The sequence below is a fragment of the Elephas maximus genome, chromosome 12, assembly GCF_024166365.1.
Source record: "Elephas maximus indicus isolate mEleMax1 chromosome 12, mEleMax1 primary haplotype, whole genome shotgun sequence".
NCBI classification, from domain to species: Eukaryota; Metazoa; Chordata; class Mammalia; order Proboscidea; family Elephantidae; genus Elephas; species Elephas maximus.
Window position 1 is genome coordinate 61,087,747 of NC_064830.1, and position 19,669 is coordinate 61,107,415.

Below are 19,669 nucleotides of genomic sequence, written 5' to 3' on the forward strand. Positions count from 1 at the left end.
TTCTTATATTACCTTTGATTTTTCTAACCCTTTTTAATCATGTTTATCCTTCTAAGTGCCACTTAGAGTCCATCACGTTTCTCCGAAAAACCCATTGTGCTTTTGTTTGGCGTAGCACTAGATTTATCAATTGAGAAAAACTGAAATGTTCTTGCCAATTCAGGAACATTTCATAATGTCACAACTTTTATAGTGTCAAATTTCTTGTGTGGTTTCCTTCATAAAGTTCTTGTAGCCTAGTTTACTCTCAAATACCACTTTCCCACCGCAGGCCTTAGCAAATGCTGTTTCCTCTACCTGAACTCTCCCATCCCCACCCCATCTCATCCTCCTGCTCAGTTTAAATGCCACTTCCCCAGAGGCCTCTCCAGAATACCCTCCCACAACACTCTCCTAGAATTTCTTCCCTTCCTAGCACTTGTCACCGTTTGTAGCTGCATACATGAGATTTACTGAATTTCAGTTCTCCTCCTTTTCCCTGCCCCAAGGAAAACTCCATCAGAGGATGGGCTGTGTCACTTACCTTCAAACCCAGTGCCTTGTACTATGTCTTTATTGAATGCATGCTTTCAATTTGTAGTTGCTATAGAAAAAAAAAAATTTTTTTTAATTTTTTTTTTTATAGGGCCACTAGGAGTTGGAATTGACTTGATGGCAATGGGTTTGTTGTTGAAATCAGAGCTTTGGTTAACCGCATTTTCTGACTCCTGCTGGAAAACTATTCATCTTTGTTTCTTCATTTTACTGGTTATCACGCTTACTGTGTGCACTTACTCGTCTAACAGTTTCTCAAGAGTTCTTGTTTGCGAGAGGCTCCTCATCCAAGGTCATCTTCCCTGATCTTGCACTCCTAGGGATGCTCCTGGGCAGGAGCTCTGATGCGGGGAGAAGCACGTGTCCCTCCATCTCCCCTGCCTAATTCCTCTACTTGTGGATTCTCCTCAGGGTCTGAGCAACTCCTCTGGGTCAAAAAAAACCAAACCCGTCACCGAGTCGATCCTGACTCATAGCCACACTGCAAGACAGAGTAGAACTGCCCCACTGGGTTTCCAAGGAGCAGCTGGTAGATTCAAACTGTCGACCTTTTGCTTAACATATGAGCTCTTAACTGCTGAGCCACCAGGGCTCCTGGTGAGTCAAGTGTGCAGAAATCAGGCTGGCCCAGCTTCATCCCACCCTTGGGGGACAGTAGGTGGCAGGCCAGGGCCAGCAACCTTCACCTCACAGCCTCGCACCCTCCTGCATACCACCACATTGCCAGGGACAAAGGACACTTGGCCAACTGCCAGCCACTCTCCAGTGGGGGGGCGGGGGAGCGGGAAGTATGCTTGGGCCATGGTAGTATCACCTACCACCACACTTTCTTTTTAAAAGGCACCTTGAGGAGTCTAGGCCACTGCTGCCCAGCCCTTGGGCAGGCAACATAGCAATTTCACCCCAGGGACTCAATGCGGATGGGTGATCTACAGGTTGTTAGAACCGTTTGGCTGGCCACTCCTAACACAGACGACTCAGATCCCTGTCCTATTTCCTAGCACACTGGCCAGACTTCCCTGAGGGTAAAGGAGAATAATGTTGCTGGTAGCCTGTTTTGTTCCTGATTTTACAGGGTGTTATTGCCTTGAAATACAAAGTCCTTAAAGGGCAGTTTCTATATGGCCTTTAAGGGTTTTTGTTTTTTTTAAGTTAGGAATCAGTACTGAATTGTATTGTTAAACTTTCTTCTTTTAATATGCTTTGTACCAAAACAACAACTTAGAACAATATATTAAAACAACAACAAACAGGCAGAAAGGAAGAAACAAAACTATTATTTGTAGATGGTATAATTTTACACTAATTATAACAGAGAACAAGGTCAAGAAGTCATTGAAAATTAGTAATATTCAGTGAGGTGGCTGGTTACACAAGTATATAATTAAAAATAAGTTTGCTATGTAAGAGCAATAACCAAATAGAAAAATATAAAGAATAAAAACTATTTACAATAACAATTGTATAGGACTTACATGTAGAAAATGAGAAAACTTTACTCAGGAATATAAGACTCTAATAAATGGAAAGGCATGTTTCTGGATGGGGAACAAAATCTGTAAAGTTTACAATCTTTCTCAAATGGTGTATAAGATTAACCCAATCACAATTAAATCCCAGTGTAAAACTTTGGGAAGCCTCAAACAAGCAAAACTGATCAAGAATGCCTCAAACCACACCAAGTCAGTCCCGTGAAGACACCACTGGCCTTGCCTCTGGGCAGATACCTCAGGAGGGCCGGGACATAAGGACACCAGTGACAATAACAAATATTCACTACACTGAAGACACATGGAATCTTGTCTCATGAGATGCAACATGAGCTAATCACTAGAGATGTAATTTCTAAAAATAAAACACATTGCCTTGTGAGGTAGTGAGCAGCCCACTGCCAAAGGCCTGGTGGCCATGTAGGGGGGGATTAAGCATATGTTGAGGCTATTCACAGCCATGGATCCAAGTAACTTCTTCTTGTCTCTAGGTCTGTTCTTCCTCTTCATGCTCTTAGTTTCCTTCTTAGCAGGTAAGATCTTTGCTCAGCAGAGGGGCAGGATACTGAAGAGCTTTTTGAGTAGTGGGGCTGGGTGGCCGGGCCTGAGTGATCAAATTTCTTTCTGCATGGGAGACGTACTGTTCAGAGTTGAGAGACAGCTGTTTGAGAGATTTTAAACGGTCGGACAAAACACAGTAAGAACAGCAGACACTTTATGTTCTCAAAGGATTCTGTAAAATTCAATTTTCATCACAAATTGCAAATGTTATTTAAAGTGTTAGTTTCAATGAAAAACGACGGAGTAAGTCTTTGACATTCAGTTGCTGTAGTTTTTCTATAATCCAAAGTAAACAATCCCTTGCAACGCGAAAGCTTTAACAGGTTGTTCTTAAAGGGTTATATGAACTGCTGCTGGCTGAACAAATCAGTAGTTTGGTTCTTTCAGGAGAATATGGTACCAGATAGGGACCTTTACATTATTTCTACTTTTCTCAAGTGTAGATTCTCATGGATATATTTTCAGTGAGGATGAATCATTCTGTTTACCTTGCAGCTAAGCAGCCTCCAGACTCAGGTTCAAAGTCTTTCTTGTGAAACGGCTCTGTATATTATTGTATGACTTCACAAAAGAAAGCTCCTTAGTCCAAAAAGTCTGGATGCTAAATGAGGTATAGCCCTTGAGGATGTTTTCTTCCCTGTAAATTTTTTAATAATTTGAGGTTTCAGCCAAGATGGATATTTACCTGATTTTGGCTATGATGAGGTTTTCACATACCTGTATCTTTTCAGACAGCCTGGGAATTCAGAATGCCTAAGGGAAACATTTTAGGTTGAGGCAGGACTATCAGACCTTTCCCAATCCCACTTCTGCTTTTGGGTCTTACATACTGAGTGAGTTTTCTCATGACGAGTACAGTTTGACAGCCGACCAAATCTTCTTCCACATTTTTTGCAATCATATGGCCTCTCAGCCTCATGACTCTGCAGATGAAGCACAAATTCTTCATTCCCTGAGAAGGTTTTCCCACATTCTGGACACTTAAATATCTTCTCCCTTATGTGGATTCCTTCATGGCGGCTCCGATGAGAATTCTGACGAAAGTTTTTCCCACACTGAGAACATGAATAAGGTTTCTCTCCTGTATGGATTCGTTCATGTTTATTAAGGTTTGTTTTATGATTGAAGCTTTTCCCACAGTGACTACAGTCATAGGGTTTTTCTCCAGTGTGAGTCCTCTGGTGGGAAATAAGGTAAGAACTTTCATTGAACTGTTTCCCACACAGTGGACAAGTGTACCATCTCCTTGTTCTCCGATTTCGGGTAAGTGCAGTAACATTGATGTCCACATATTTTGAGAGTTCCTCTAGCGGAATATCATTTTCAACAGTAACCAAAAGATTCCTCAATTTTCTTTCATGTGGAATGAATGTATTTAGTCTTTCTTCTTTGTGGCAATCTGGAGATTGTTCAGAGGCCAAGGAACAATCCATTTCATAACGTTCTGAATGTTTTCCTCTACAATCTTCATTGTCTGCAGGTTCCTCCTGATGACTGTCACCCTCATGATTGCTATCGTTGACTGTTGAAACAAAGAGAGAATTTAGTAACTTTTAAGGGATATGACAATACCAAGCAAGGAGAAAACAAGTCATAGTTCTTGTGAAACAATAATCTTAAAAGTCAGAAATCTGAGGACTCTTAGATAACTGCCACCAACACTCCTTTTCCACTCGTTATTCATTGAGGGTGGGCTACATGGCTGATAAATCTTTTCATTCCCCTCAATGCAAGCACACGGTCCATTTTTAATCTTTTTTTTTTTTAAATCAACGGAGTGGGACTGCACTGAAAGACTTTGTTGGCCTTGCCTTTAGGCTGATACCTCAGGGGGCCTGGATATCAGAATGCCAAAGACAATAACAAATACCTAGACAAGTATTCTAAACCCAATCAAACCAGCTGCCATCAAGTTGACCCCGACTCATGGTGACCCCATGTTTCTGAGTAGAACTGTGCTCCAGAGGGTTTTCAACAGCTGTGACCTTTGGGAAGCAGACCACCAGGACTTTCTTCTGAGGCACCTCTGGGTGGATTCAAACTGCCAACCTTGTATTGTATTGTATTGGAGCTGAGCACTATGTTTTCTGAATAGGCACCAATTATTCTTTCAACAAGGTCATACTGACCACACTAAGGACTAGGGGATGAAAGACATAAACACAAATGGCAGCATTAATAATCTTTAGGAGTCTAGTAAGAGAACAGTAATATGAACTGCTCCCAGATTTTTACTATATTAGAAAATACTACCATATTATAGCATTAGAAAAAACTACAATATTGTATATAGTAAAAAACTTGTAACAATCCAAATAATAAAGAAAACATGGCATATTTACATAGTGGATTACTATTTGGCCATTAAAGAGATAACTACAACTGATAAAACAACACTATGCTATTAGATGTCAGAATAGTGGTTACCTTTGGGGATGAAGGGGAGTAGTGATTGGAAATGGGACACGAGGGATTTCTGGGGTACCGGTAATAGCCACTTTTGGCTGGCAGTTAGACGAGTGTGTACATTTTGTGAAAATCTGAGCTTGTATGCTCGTGATCTGTAAACTTTCTGTATTTATATCATAGTTCCATAAAAAGTCTATGCATAAAAGAACACTACAAAGACTAGGTAACAAAGCAAAAAAAGTATGCTGTCAACATGTGGGTTGACAACCCAAAATCCACTGCCATCAAGTTTATTCCTACTCACAGCAACTACATAGGACAGAGTAGAACCACCCCATAGGGTTTCCAAAGCTGTAAATCTTTACTGAAGCCGACTGACACATTTCTCTCACAGAGAGGCTGGTGGGTTCAAACTGCCAACTTTTCGGTTAGCTGTTGAGCACTTAGCCACCGTACCACCAGGGCTCCTTGTGGGTTGACAAGGGACTTCTGAACTCTGAGCAACTCACTGAAAGTAAAAACAAAACAACCTGTTGCTGTGGACTCGATTCAGACTCATGGCAACCCCACGTGTGTCAAGAGTAGAACTGTGCCCCACGGAGTTTTCGATGGCTGATTTTTTGGAAGTAAATAGTCAGGTTAGCAACTGAGTGCATTAACAGTTTGCACCACCAGGGACTCCCTGACAGTAAAGGGTTAAATCAACCATTTATACCTGTGGCTGATCCTGAAGCTGCAATGTGAATCTCTGCTGAATTTAGCGGTTTCACATCAAGAGTTTTCTTCTTTTTAATTAATCCCTTAGGATAATGAAAATGCTTAGTCAAAGCATATGACAAATTTTTATCAGAGCTCTTGATATGAACTGCCATACTTCTTTCCAAAGCTGTACCAGTTTTAATATAACTGTCAATATATGCGTATCAACTTCAGCATAATTTTAAAACATTTAATAGGTATAAAATGGTGTGTCATTATAGTTACACCTTGTATTTTGATCATATAAAGTAATTTACCTATTGGGTTGAGACTTTAATAAATTTTATATATTACAGATCTCAATCTCTTTGTCAATCATCATTGGTATAAATTGTTTTAACTGATGTCTTCCTCTGTAATAACTCCATGACTTAAAATCAGGAAAAAAAAAAAATCAGTCTTTCAAGTTCTCATAAAGTTCTCCTCTGTACTCTGGACATTCTTCTATGACTTATTTTTTATAGTTTAATACATCTGTAGCTTAATTTAGTATATAGTATGGACTGAAATTAATTTTCTTCTAAATTATGATACAATTATCCCAGTCCCATTTATAAAGTCTCCTTTTCCTCTTGTTTTGAAATGTTCACATTATCCTTATATGTTTGATCTATACCTTCACTATTTCTCATTAGTATCACACTGTTTTACAATATGTTATAATATTGGTAAGACTAGACAGAATACCCATTTCCAGCTATTTAAAATTTTGACTGACTCTATATATAGTCCTCTCTACTTTCAATAAGACTTCAAGCACTTACTGATAAAGATCAAAGACTATAGCCTTCGGTGTGGATTACACTTCAATATAATGAAAACAAAAAATCCTCACAGCTGAGCCAATAAGCAACATCATGAGAAACAGAGAAAAGGCTGAAGTTGTTGAAGATTTCATTTTACTTGGATCCACAATCAACACCCATGGAAGCAGCACTCAAGAAACTGAATGACATATTTTGCATTGGGCAAATCTGCTACAAAAGATCTCTTTAAAGTGTTAAAAAGCAAAGATGTCACTCACTCTGAGGACTAAGGTGCACCTGACCCAAGCCATGGTGTTTTCAATCACCTCATGTGCATGCAAGAGCTGGACAATGAATAAGGAAGACTGAAGAACTAATGCCTTTGAATTATGGCACTGGGGAAGAACACTGAATATACCGTGGACTGCGAGAAGAGCGAACAAATGTGTCTTGGAAGAAGTACAGCCAGAATGCTCCTTAGAAGTGAGGGTGGCAAGATTTCATCTAACATACTTCAGACATACTATCAGGAGGGAGCAGTCCCTGGGAAGGACATCATGCTTAGTAAAGTAGAAGGTCAGCGAAAAAGATTAAGACCTTTAATGAGATGGACTGACACAGTGGCCATAACAATGGGCTCGAACATGGCAACAGCTGTAAGGATGGTGCAAGACCTGGCAGTGTTTCATTCTGTTGTACACAGGGTAGCTATGAGTAGGAACTGACTCAACGGCACCTAACGACAACAATATATATGGTGTAAGTAAATTTGGAGGGCTCTTCTATCTTTATATGCTTTTAGTTCTCACATTTAGAACGGTTTCTCCATTATTTAAGAATCTTTTACATTAACCAATAAAACATCTCTAGATTACTCTGATTTTATAGACACTCCAAATAACATCTTTCCTTATTTTGTGTTTATTTAATAATGCTATTGTTATATGCTTTTTTCCTATCTACGTACTTTAAAACTACTAAATATAATAACTTTAGTTGATCCTTTTAGATTTTGTAGGTACAAATCTTATTTTGGTTCCCTCCTTTTCTATTTCTCTTAACACCTTTTTCATATCTTACTGCTTTAGAAGATCCAGTTAATACTATGTTAAGTATTATTAGCGATAGCATATCTATTTATTTTGTTCTCAGTTTTTAGGAAATTTCCACCAATGTTTTATGAATGACTATAAATGTTAGGTTATATTAATTTTAAAAGGGCTAATGCTGTTTTGAGGGAAATTTATTGAAACTCTAATAGGGTTATACTTATGTTACTGAAAAGTGTCAATGAGTATGTTTTATACTCCTTTAATGTGCTCACTTTCAACATAAATTTTTAAGTAGAAGATACATTTACATGGCTCAAAAATGACACATGGAGTGACATCAGCAAGATGGGGGAGTAGGGAACTCCAACTCTCATTCCCCGACGGAAATGCCAAAAAGCAAGCAGAAACTGTCAGAACCAGTTTTGTCAGAACTCTGGAAAACGGTCAAGAATTTATAGCAACGAAGCAAATACTAAATCAAGAAAAAGGTAACTTAAAAACAGTGCTAATTCTTCTTTAAATGTTCGGTAAAATTCACCAGTAAAGCCATCTGGTCCTGGATTTTTCTTTGTTGGTAGGTTTTTGGTTACTGATTCAATCTCTTTACTTCCTATAGACTCATCCAGATTTTCTTTCTTCTTGAGTCAGTTTAGGCAATTTGTGTGTTTCTAAGGATTTGTCCACTTCATCTAGATCGTATAATTGATTAGCATACAACTGTTCACAGCATTCTCTTATAATCCTTTTTATTTCTGTAACGTTGATAAGTAGTATCCCCACTTTCATTTCTGATTTTTACTTGCTGCTGCTTTTTTTCATTGTCAGTCTAGCTAAAGGTTGTCAGTATTGATCTTTTCAAAGAACCAACTTTGGTTTTATTGTTGCATTGATTTCACTGATTCTCTATTCTTTTTCTATTCCCTATCTTATTTGTCCCCCACACGTCTGTCAGTTTGTCATACTGTGAGAGCTTGCATGTTGCTGTGATGCCGGAAGCTATGCCACTGGTATTCGGATACCAACAGGGTCACCCATGGTGGACAGGTTTCAGCCGAGCTTCCAGACTGAGACTAGGAAGAAGGGCCTGGCAGTCTACTTCTGAAAAGAATTTGCCAGTGAAAACCTTATGAATAGCAGCAGAGCACAGTCTGATATAGTGCTGGAAGATGAACCCCCCAGGTTAGAATGAACTCGAAAGACGGACAAATGGGGAAGAGCTACCTCCTCAATGTAGAGTCGACCTTAATAATGTGGATGGAGTCAAGCTTTGAGGACCTTCATTTGCGGATGTGGCACAACCAAAAATGAGTAGAAACAGTTGCAAACATCCACTAATAATCAGAATATGCAATGCTTGAAGTATGACTCTAGGAAAATTGGAAATCATCAAAAATGAAACGGAATGCATAAACATCAATATCCTAGGTATCAGTGAGCTGAAATGGACTGGTATTGGCCCTTTTGAATTGGACAACCATATGGTCTACTATGCCAGGAATGACAAATTGAAGGAGAATGACATTATATTCATCCTCAAAAAGAACACTTCAAGATCTGTCCTGAAGTACAACTCTGTCAGTGACAGAATAATATGCATATGCCTACAAGGAAGACCAGTAAATATGACTATTATTCAAATTTATCCACCAATCACTCAGGCCAAAAATGAAGAAATTTAAGATTTGTACCAACTTCTACAGTTTGAAATTGATCAAACGTGCATTCAAGATGTATTGATAATTACTTGTGATTGGAATGCAAAGGTGGCAAACAAGAAGGATGAGCAGTAGGAAAATACAGCCTTGGTGACAGAAATGATGCTGGAGATTGCATGGTAGAATTTTGCAAGTCCAACAACTTCTTCATCGCCAATACCTTTTTTCAACTACTTAACAGCGACTATAAACATGGACCTCGCCAGACGGAATACACAGGAATCAAATCAACTACTTTTGCGGAAAGAGATGATGGAAAAGCTCAATATCATCAGTCAGAACAAGGCCAGGGGCTGACTGCAGAACAGACCATCAAATGCTCATATGCAAGTTCAGGTTGAAACTGAGGAAAATTAGAGAGTGAAAGTACGACCTTGAGTAGATCCCACCTGAACTTAGAGACCATCTCAGGAATACATTTGACGCGTTGAACACTGATGACTGAAGACCAAACAAGCTGTGGAATGACATTAAGGACATAATACATGAAGAAACCCAGAGGTCATTAAAAAGAAAGAAAAGACCAAAATTGATGTCAGAAGAGACTCCAAAACTTGCTCTTGAGCATCGGGCAGCTAAAGCAAAAGGAAGAAATGATAAAGGAAAAGAACTAAACAGAAGATTTCAAAGGGCAGCTGAAGAAGTATTATAATGGCATGTGCTAGAGACAGCAAAACCGAAAGGGAAGAACACACTTGGCATTTCTCAAGCTGAAAGAACTGAAGAAAAAATTTAAGCCCCAAGTTGCAATAATGAAGGATTCCATGTGGAAAATATTAAACGACATCAGAAGCATCAAAAGATGGAAGGAATACACAGAGTCCTTATACCAAAAAGAACTGGTCGACGTTCAACCATCAAAGGGTAGCATATGGGCACGGGAGGCAGGGCCAAGATGGCTGACTATGTAGAAGCTACTGTGGATCCTTCTTGCAACAAAGACTCGGAAAAACAAGTGAATCGATCACATACACGACAACCTACGAACCCTGACCATCAAACACAGAACTAAAGAGTTGACCTGAGTGATGGGGGAGCGAAAAGTCGCACCCTGAAGCAGCGACCGCTTCTGGAACCGGCGTCCCGCACCACAGCCTTGGGCCCTCACGGTTCCCTGGTCTCAGAGAGGTGGGGCTGATTGCAGCTTACTGAGACGGGGCAAGCACAGGACACAGCCCTAACCCCAAACCCCCTGGAGTAACCTCGGAAGAGACTCAGCCAGCGCAAGCAGGCTGCACACTGATGCGACTGACAAAAGAATAAGCAACCATGGGGAAGCAGCGACTGTTTTCGGAGCCTGGAGCTAGCGTCCCAGTCAGAAAACCTTGGCACCGGGCTTTGCACTAAGCACAGAGGAACTGAGCAAGGCTTCCTGAGACAGTGCAAGCACAGGACACAGCCCTAGCCTCCTGAAGTAACCTCGGGGGAAACCCAACCAGCGCGTGCAGGCTGCACGACGACACGGCTGACAGGAGGAGAAATCACCAGAAAGCAGCAACAGGTTTTGGAGCCTGGAGTGCAGCGTCCCAGCCAGGAAACTTTGGCACTGGGCTTTGGACTAGGAGTGGAGGAGCTGATCACGGCTTCCTGAGACAGTGCAAGCACAGGAGGCCTGACCCTCGGGGGCAATCTCATCCCAGCCATCGCACACAGGCTACACACCCCTCTGAAATCTCAGATAAAACAGTCATTACCAAGCAAGATAAGTAACTTTGTCTATATTGCCAAACTTTGTCTACTCCCTCCTATCTATCTGATCCCTCCCCTCCCTGCCCCAGGCAGCTTTATTTACATTGGAATTTCCTGGGTCTGGGAGTGAACTGCTCTGCAGGGATTTTTTGGTTTTTTTTTTTTTTTTCCCCTAACCCATTCTCCTGGCCTGAGAGAAGCAGCAACTAACAACCCAGGCGGAAAAAATCCTTCCCTTACTTCCCTAAACTGGAATAAAAATACAGAACCAGCTCCAGCCAAGCCTTTGAGATCCACGGTCTTTGATTTTCATCCCTATAGGGAACAAGGTGGCTATTATACTGCAAAGGCAATTCTGATAGACATCTGACTGTAATTGTTTTAGCTAAGCAGTAGAAAGGCAAGTTTTCCAGCTCTGATACCTCTCTACCTATTCAACAGAGCCCTCACTGATCCACATCAGGGAACTGAGGGGTTGAAGCCCCACCCAAACCACCTAGCCACCTGCTAAAGCGGTCTGAGGATAGTGACACCTATCCATCTTTACAGGTACGAGCACTGGGTGTCTAAGGTACAGCTGCAGAGCCCACCCACCAAAGTACTCTAGGAATAGAGACCCACCTACTTCACCAGCATGTGGCGGAAGGCTGTCAGCATCCTGCCCTCCTTAGAGTGTGACCCCCTGCCACTACTAGAATCTGGTGCACACAACTATCACCAATATTCCTCTAAGTTAATAGGTGACAGCCTACACCACACACTTGCTGACCCAAAATCAGAACACCTAATCTGATTCTATTCAAGAATAGTGAAGAGACTTTTAGGCTTATATATCTGGTAACAGCTCAAAGCAGCTGGTAATAGGACATAAGTGATTCAAAGGCTACAACAATCAAGATAGCGCAATCTAGTAGCCCATCTGGATATACCAAAACAAAACAAAACAAAAAGATAAGGCTCAGTGAGCAAATATAAAATAAATTATTACAATAGCTTATAGATGGCTCGGAGACAGCAGTCAATATCAAATCACATAAAGAAGCAGACCATGACTGCATCTACAAATCCCCAAATTAAAGAATCAAAATCTTTCCCAAATGAAGATACAATCCTGGAATTGCCAGATGCAGAATATAAAAAACTAATTTACAGAATGCTTCAAGACATCAGGGATGACCTAAGAAATGAAATAAGGCAATCTACAGAAAAAGCCAAGGAACACACTGATAAAGCAGTTGAAGAAATCAAAAAGATTATTCAAGAACATAGTGGAAAAATTAATAAGCTGCAAGAATCCATAGAGAGACAGCATTCAGAAATCTAAAAGATTAACCATAAAATTACAGAATTAGACAACTCAGTAGGAAGTCAGAGGAGCAAAATCGAGCAATTGGAATGCACAGTGGGGGACCTGGAGAATAAGGTAATTGACACCAATATAGCTGAAAAAATCAGACAAAAGAATTAAAAACAATGAAGAAACCCTAAGAATCATGTGGGACTCTATCAAGAAAAATAACTTGCGTGTGATCGGAGTTCCAGAACAGGGAGGGATAACAAAATACAGAGAATAGCTGAAGACCCGTTGGCAGAAAACTTCCCTGGTATTATGAAAGACGAAACGATATCTATCCAAGATGCTCATTGAACCCCATATGAGATTGATCCAAAAAGAAAATCACCAAGGCATATTATCATCAAACTTGCCAAAACCAAAGATAAAGAGAAAAGTTTAAAAGCACCCAGGGATAAAAGAAAAGTCACCTACAAAGGAGAATCAGTAAGTTCAGAGTACTCGGCAGAAACCATGCAGGCAAGAAGGCAATGGGATGACATATATAGAACACTGAAGGAGAAAAACTGCCAGCCAAGAATCATATATCCAGCAAAACTCTCTCTCAAATATGAAGGTGAAATTAAAGCATTTACAGATAAACACAAGCTTACAGAATTTGCAAAAACCAAACCAAAGCTACAAGAATTACTAAAGAAAATTCTTTGGTTAGAAAATCAATAATTTCAGATACCAACACAACACAAGGTCACAGAACAGAACATCCTGATATCAATTCAAATACGGAAATCACAAAAACAAAATAAGATTAATTTAAAAAAGAAAAAAATGCTGAAAACGGAATCATTGAAGTCATTATGTAAAAGATTAAAATAATCAAAAAAAGAGGGACTAAATATAGGAAGCATAGATCTTCCATATGGAGAGGAAAACAAGGTGATACAGGATTATACAAGTTAAGTTTTTACTTAGAAAAATAGGGGTAAATATGATGGTAACCACAAAGAGGTATAACAATTCCATAACTCAAAATAAAAACCAAGAAAAACATTACGACTCAGCAAAAATAAATTCAAATGCTATGAAAATGAGGAACGCACAATTTACAAAGAAAATCTTCTCACCACAAAAAACTAAGTGGAAAACTGAAATTGTCAACAACACACACAAAAAGGCACCAAAATGACAGCACTAAGCTCATCTATAATTATGCTGAATGTAAATGGACTAAATGCACCAATAAAGAGACAAAGAGTCTCAGACTGGATTAAAAAACATAATCCGTCTATGTACTACCTACAAGAGACACACCTCCGACTTAGAGACACAAACAAACTAAAACTCAAAGGATGGAAAAAAATATATCAAGCACACAACACTCAAAATAAGCAGGAGTGGCAATATTAATTTCTGACGAAATAGGCTTCAAACTTAAATCCACCACAAAGGATAAAGAAGGACACTACGTAATGATTAAAGGGACAATTGACCAGGAAGATATAACCATATTAAATATTTATGCACCAAGTGACAGGGCTGCAAAGTTCATAAAATAAACTAACACAATTGAAAATTGAGATAGACACCTCCACAATTATAGCAGGAGACTTCAACACACCACTTTCAGAGAAGGATAGGACTTCCACTAAGAAGCTCAATACAGACACGGAAGATCTAATTGCTACAATCAACCAACTTGACCTCAGAGACTTAAACACTACACTCCACCCAATGGCTGCAAAGTATACATTTTTTTCTAGTGCACATGAAACATTCCCTAGAATAGATGACATATTAAGTCATAAAACAAACCTTTGCAGAATCCAAAACATCGAAATATTACAAAGCATCTTCTCAGACCACAAGGCCATACAGGTAGAAATCAATAACACAAAAATGATGGAAAAGAAATCAAATACTTGGAAACTGAACAATAAAAGACTGGGTTATAGAAGACACTAAGGAGGGAATAAAGAAATTCACAGAATGCAACGAGAATGCAAACACTTCCTACCAAAACCTCTGGGACAAAGCAAAAGCAGTGCTCAGAGGTCAATTTATATCAATAAATGCACACATACATAAAGAACAAAGAGCCAAAATCAGAGAACTGTCCCTACAACTTGAACAAATAGAAAGCGAACAACAAAAAGAATCCATCAGGCACCAGAAGGAAAAAAAAAAAAAAATTAGAGCTGAACTAAATGAATTAGAGAACAGAAAAACAATTGAAAGAATTAACAAAACCAAAAGCTGGTTCTTTGAAAAAAATAACAAAATTGATAAACCACTGGCCAGACTGACTAAAGAAATACAGGAAAGGAAACAAATAACCCAAATAAGAAACGAGATGGGCCATATCACAAGAGACCCAAACGAAATTGAACGAATCATATCAGATTACTATGAAAAACTGTACTCTAACAAACTTGAAAACCTAGAAGAAATGGATGAATTCCTAGAAAAACACTACCTACCTAAACTAACACAATCAGAAGTAGAACAACTAAACAGACCCAAAACAAAAAAAGAGATTGAAAAGGAAATCAAAGAATTCCCAAAAAAGAAAAGCCCCAGCCCGGACGGCTTCACTGCAGAATTCTCCCAATCTTTCAGAGAAGAGTTAACACCACTACTACTAAAGGTATTTCAAGGCATAGAAAAGAATGGAATACTACCTAACTCATTCTATGAAGCCAGCATATCACTGATACCAAAACCACGTAAAGACACCACAAAAAAGAAAATTACAGACCTATATCCCTCATGAACATAGGTGCAAAAATCCTCAACAAAATTCTGGCCAATACAATTCAACAACATATCAAAAAAATAATCCACCACGACCAAGCGGGATTTATACCAGGTATGCCAGGTTGGTTCAATATTAGAAAAACAATTAATGTAATCCACCATATAAATAAAACAAAAGAACTACATGATCTTATCAATTGATGCAGAAAAGGCATTTGACAAAGTCCAACACACATTCATGATAAAAATTCTCAGCAAAATAGGAATAGAAGGAAAATTCCTCAACATTATAAAGGGCATTTATACAAAGCCAACAGCCAACATCATCCTAAATGGAGAGAGACTGAAAACATTTCCCTTGAGAACAGGAACCAGACAAGGATGCCCTTTATCACCACTCTTATTCAACATTGTGCTAGAGGTCCTGGCCAGAGCAATTAGGCTAGATAAAGAAATAAAGGGCATCCAGATTGGCAAGGAAGAAGTCAAAGTATCTCTATTTGCAGATGACATGATCTTATACACACAAAACCCTAAGGAATCCTCCAGAAAACTAATGAAACTAATAGAAGAGTTCGGCAGAGTTTCAGGTTACAAGATAAACATACAAAAATCACTTGGATTCCTCTACATCAACAAAAAGAATATCGAAGAGGAAATCACCAAATCAATACCATTCACAGTAGCCCCCAAGAAGATAAAATACTTAGGAATAAATCTTACCAAAGATGGAAAAGACCTATACAAAGAAAGCTACAAAGTACTACTGCAAGAAACTAAACAGGACCTACATAAGTGGAAAAACATACCTTGCTCATGAATAGGAAGACTTAACATAGCAAAAATGTCTGTTCTACCAAAAGCCATCTATACATACGATGCACTTCCGATCCAAATTCCAACGGCATTTTTTAATATAATGGAGAAACAAATCAACTTCATACGGAAGTGACAGAAGCCCCGGATAAGTAAAGCATTACTGGAAAAGAAAAGCAAAGTGGGAGGCCTCATTCTACCTGATTTTAGAACATATCATACAGCCACAGTAGCCAAAACAGCCTGGTACTGGTACAACAACAGGCACACAGACCAATGGAACAGAACTGAAAACCCAGATATAAACCCATCCACATATGAGCAGCTGATATTTGACAAAGGCCCAATGTCAGTTAATTGGGGAAAAGATAGTCTTTTTAACAACTGGTGCTTGCATAACTGGATATCCATCTGCAAAAAAATGAAACAGGACCCGTACCTCACACCATGCACAAAAACTAACTCCAAATGGATCAAAGACCTAAACATAAAGACTAAAACGATAAGGATCATGGAAGAAAAAATAGGGACAACGTTAAAAAAACCCCTGCCGACATTGTTAGGACCCCTAATACAAGGCATAAACAGAATACAAAACATTGCTAAAAATGACGAAGAGAAACCAGATAACTGGGAGCTCCTAAAAATCAAACACCTATGCTCATTAAAGACTTCACCAAAAGAGTAAAAAGACCACCTACAGACTGGGAAAAAATTTTCAGCTATGACATCTCCGACCAGCACCTGATCTCCAAAGTCTATATGATTCTGTTAAAGCTCAACCACAAAAAGACAAACAACCCAATTAAAAACTGGGCAAAGAATATGAACATGCACTTCACTAAAAAAGATATTCAGGCAGCTAACAGATACATGAGGAAATGCTCTCGATCATTAGCCATTAGAGAAATGCAAATTAAAACTACAATGAGATTCCATCTCACTCCAACAAGGCCGGCATTAATCCAAAAAACACGAAATAATAAATGTTGGAGAGGCTGTGGAAAGACTGGAACACTTATACACTGCTCGTGGGAATGTAAAATGGTACAACCACTTAAAAAGCTAGAAATAGAACTACCATATGACCCAGAAAACCCACTCCTCGGAATAGATCCTAGAGAAATGAGAGCCTTTACACGAACAGATACATGCACACCCATATTTATTGCAGCACTGTTCACAATAGCAAAAACATGGAAGCAACCAAGGTGTCCATGAAAGGATGAATGGATAAATAAATTATGGTATATTTACACAATGAAATACTAAGCATCGATAAAGAACAATGATGAATCTGTGAAACATTTCATAACATGGAGGAACCTGAACGGCATTATGCTGAGTGAAATTAGTCAGACGCAAAAAGACGAACATTGTATAGAGCCACTATTATAAGATCTTGAGAAACAGTTTAAACTGAGAAGAACACATTCTTTTGTGGTTACGAGAATGCGGAGGGAGGAAGGGAGGGTGGGAGAGGGTTATTTACTGATTAGATAGTAGATAAGAACTACTTCAGGTAAAGGAAAGGACAACACTCAATACAGGGGAGGTAAGCAAAACTGGACTGGCCCAAAAGCAAAGAAGTTTCCTAAATAAACTGAATACTTCGAAGGTCAGTGGAGCAAGGGCGGGGGTTTGGGGACTATGGCTTCAGGAAACATCTAAGTCAATTGGCAAAATAAATTCTATTAAGAAAACATTCTGTATCCCACTCTGTAGTGTGGTGTCTAGGGTCTTAAATGCTAAGAAGCTACTATCTAAGATGCATCAATTGGTCTCAACCCACCTGGATCAATGGAGAATGAAGAACACCAAGGTCACAAGGTATTATGAGCCCAAGAGACAGAAAGGGCTACATGCACTAGAGACTACATCATCCTGAGACCAGAAGTACTAGATGCTGCCCGGCCATAACCGATGACTGCCCTGACAGGGAACACAACAGGGAACCCCTGAGGGAGCAGAAGAACAGTGGGATGCAGACCCCAAATTCTCATAAAAAGACCAGATTTAATGGTCTGATTGAGACTAGAAGAACCCCGGCGGTCAGGGTCCCCAAACCTTCTGTTGGCCCAGGACAGGAACCATTTCCGAAGACAACTCAGCAGACATAGATTGGACTGGACAATGGGTTCGAGAGAGATGCTGATGAGGAGTGAGCTACTTTGTATCAGGTGGACACTTGAGACTATGTTGGCATCTCCTGTCTGGAGGGGAGATGGGAGGGTAGAGGGGGTTAGAAACTGGCAAAAGGGTCATGAAAGGAGAGAATGGAAGGAGGGAGCTGGCTGACTCATTAGGGGGAGAGTAAGTGGGAGTAAGTAGTAAGGTGTATATAAGTTTACATATGAGAGACTAACTTGATTTGTAAACTTTCACTTAAGGCAGAATAAAAAGTATTTTAAAAAAAAGGGAGGCGGGGCCAAGATGGCGGACTAGGTAGACGCTACCTCGGATCCCTCTTGCAACAAAGACTCAGAAAAACAAGTGCATCGATCACATACATGACAATCTACGAACCCTGAACAACAAACACAGATTTAGAGACGGAGAACGAAAAAATACAGGGAAGCAGCGACTGTTTTCGGAGCCTGGAGCCAGCGTACCAGTCAGGTAACCTTGGCGCCGGGCTTAGGTCTAGGCCCAGGGGAGCTGAAATCTTGTGACGGCGCAAACAAGGGGCGCAGCCCAACCTCCCTGAACTGACCCCGGGAGTGGGCCCAGCCAGTCCGCGGGGGCGGCGTGGCGACGCGGCTGGTGGGAGAAGTCCCCGGGAGGCAGTGACTGGTTTGGGAGCCGGGAATGCGGCGTTCCAGCTGGGGAAGCTTGGCGCCGGGCTTTTGACTGGGCACTGTCACGGCGCAAGCATGGGGCGTAGCCCTACACCCCTGAACTAACACCAGGAGAGGGTCCAGCCAGTCCGCAGGGGCGGCACGGCGACGCGGCTGGCGAGATGAGAAGTCCCTGGGAGTCAGCGACTGATTCTGGAGCCGGGAGTGAAGTGTCCCAGCAGGGGAACATTGACGCTGGGCATTGGACTGGCAGCGGAGCATCTGACCGCGGCTTCAGCGGGCCAGACCCTCAGGGGCAATCTCCACACAGCCAGCACACATAGGCGACAGCCTCTCAGGAATCTCAGATAAAATAGTCATTCCAAGCAAGATAAGCAACTTTGGCTATATTCCGGGGTGCTACTCTCCTGTTTCTCTGAACCCTCCCCCACCCTTTCCAGGAGGCTTCATTAACACTGGAATTTCCTGAGCCAGAGGGAGAACGGCTCCGACTCCACGGCAGCTTTGCTTCCCCCCCCCTCCTTTTTTTTGGTCTTTTCCTAACCCATTCTTCTGGCCTGAGAGAAGGAACCACAAAAAACCCAGGGATCAAAAATCCATCCCTAATTGGACTAAAAACACAGAAACAGCTACAGCCAAGCATATATGATCCAAATCTCGGACTTTCATCCTTACAGGGAACAAGGTGGCAGTTATAATCCAAAGGCAGTTCTGATAGGGATCTGACTGTTTTTTTTTTTTTTAGCGGATTTTCTGGAAAAACAAGATTCCCAGGTCTGATATCTCTGCTTATTCAACAGAGACCTAACTGACTCACAACAGGGAACTGAGGGCTGAAGCTCCCCCCAGACCACCTAGCCTCTTGCCTTAGGGGTCTAAGGAGGGTGACACGTACCAATCAGTAGAGGTACTTGCACTGGGGGCCTAAGGTACAGCCGCAGTGCCCTCCCACCAAGATGCTACAGGAATAGAGACACACCTACCTCACGGACATTTGGGGGAAGGCTGTCAGCATCCTGCCTCCCCGGAGGGTGAACCCCAGCTGCTAATAG

At 40.6% G+C, this 19,669-nt stretch overlaps 1 protein-coding gene across 1 annotated transcript in view; it reads right to left on the reverse strand.

Moving 5' to 3' along the window:
* Nucleotides 1-1,757: 1,757 nt before the first annotated feature.
* Nucleotides 1,758-19,669, reverse strand: part of ZNF200 (zinc finger protein 200) — a 39,404-nt gene continuing 21,492 nt past the window's right edge. The window contains exon 5 of the mRNA XM_049903530.1: nt 1,758-4,107. Coding sequence (XP_049759487.1) covers nt 3,353-4,107 — 755 coding nt within the window. The 3' untranslated portion in view covers nt 1,758-3,352. The remainder of the gene's footprint in view (nt 4,108-19,669) is intronic.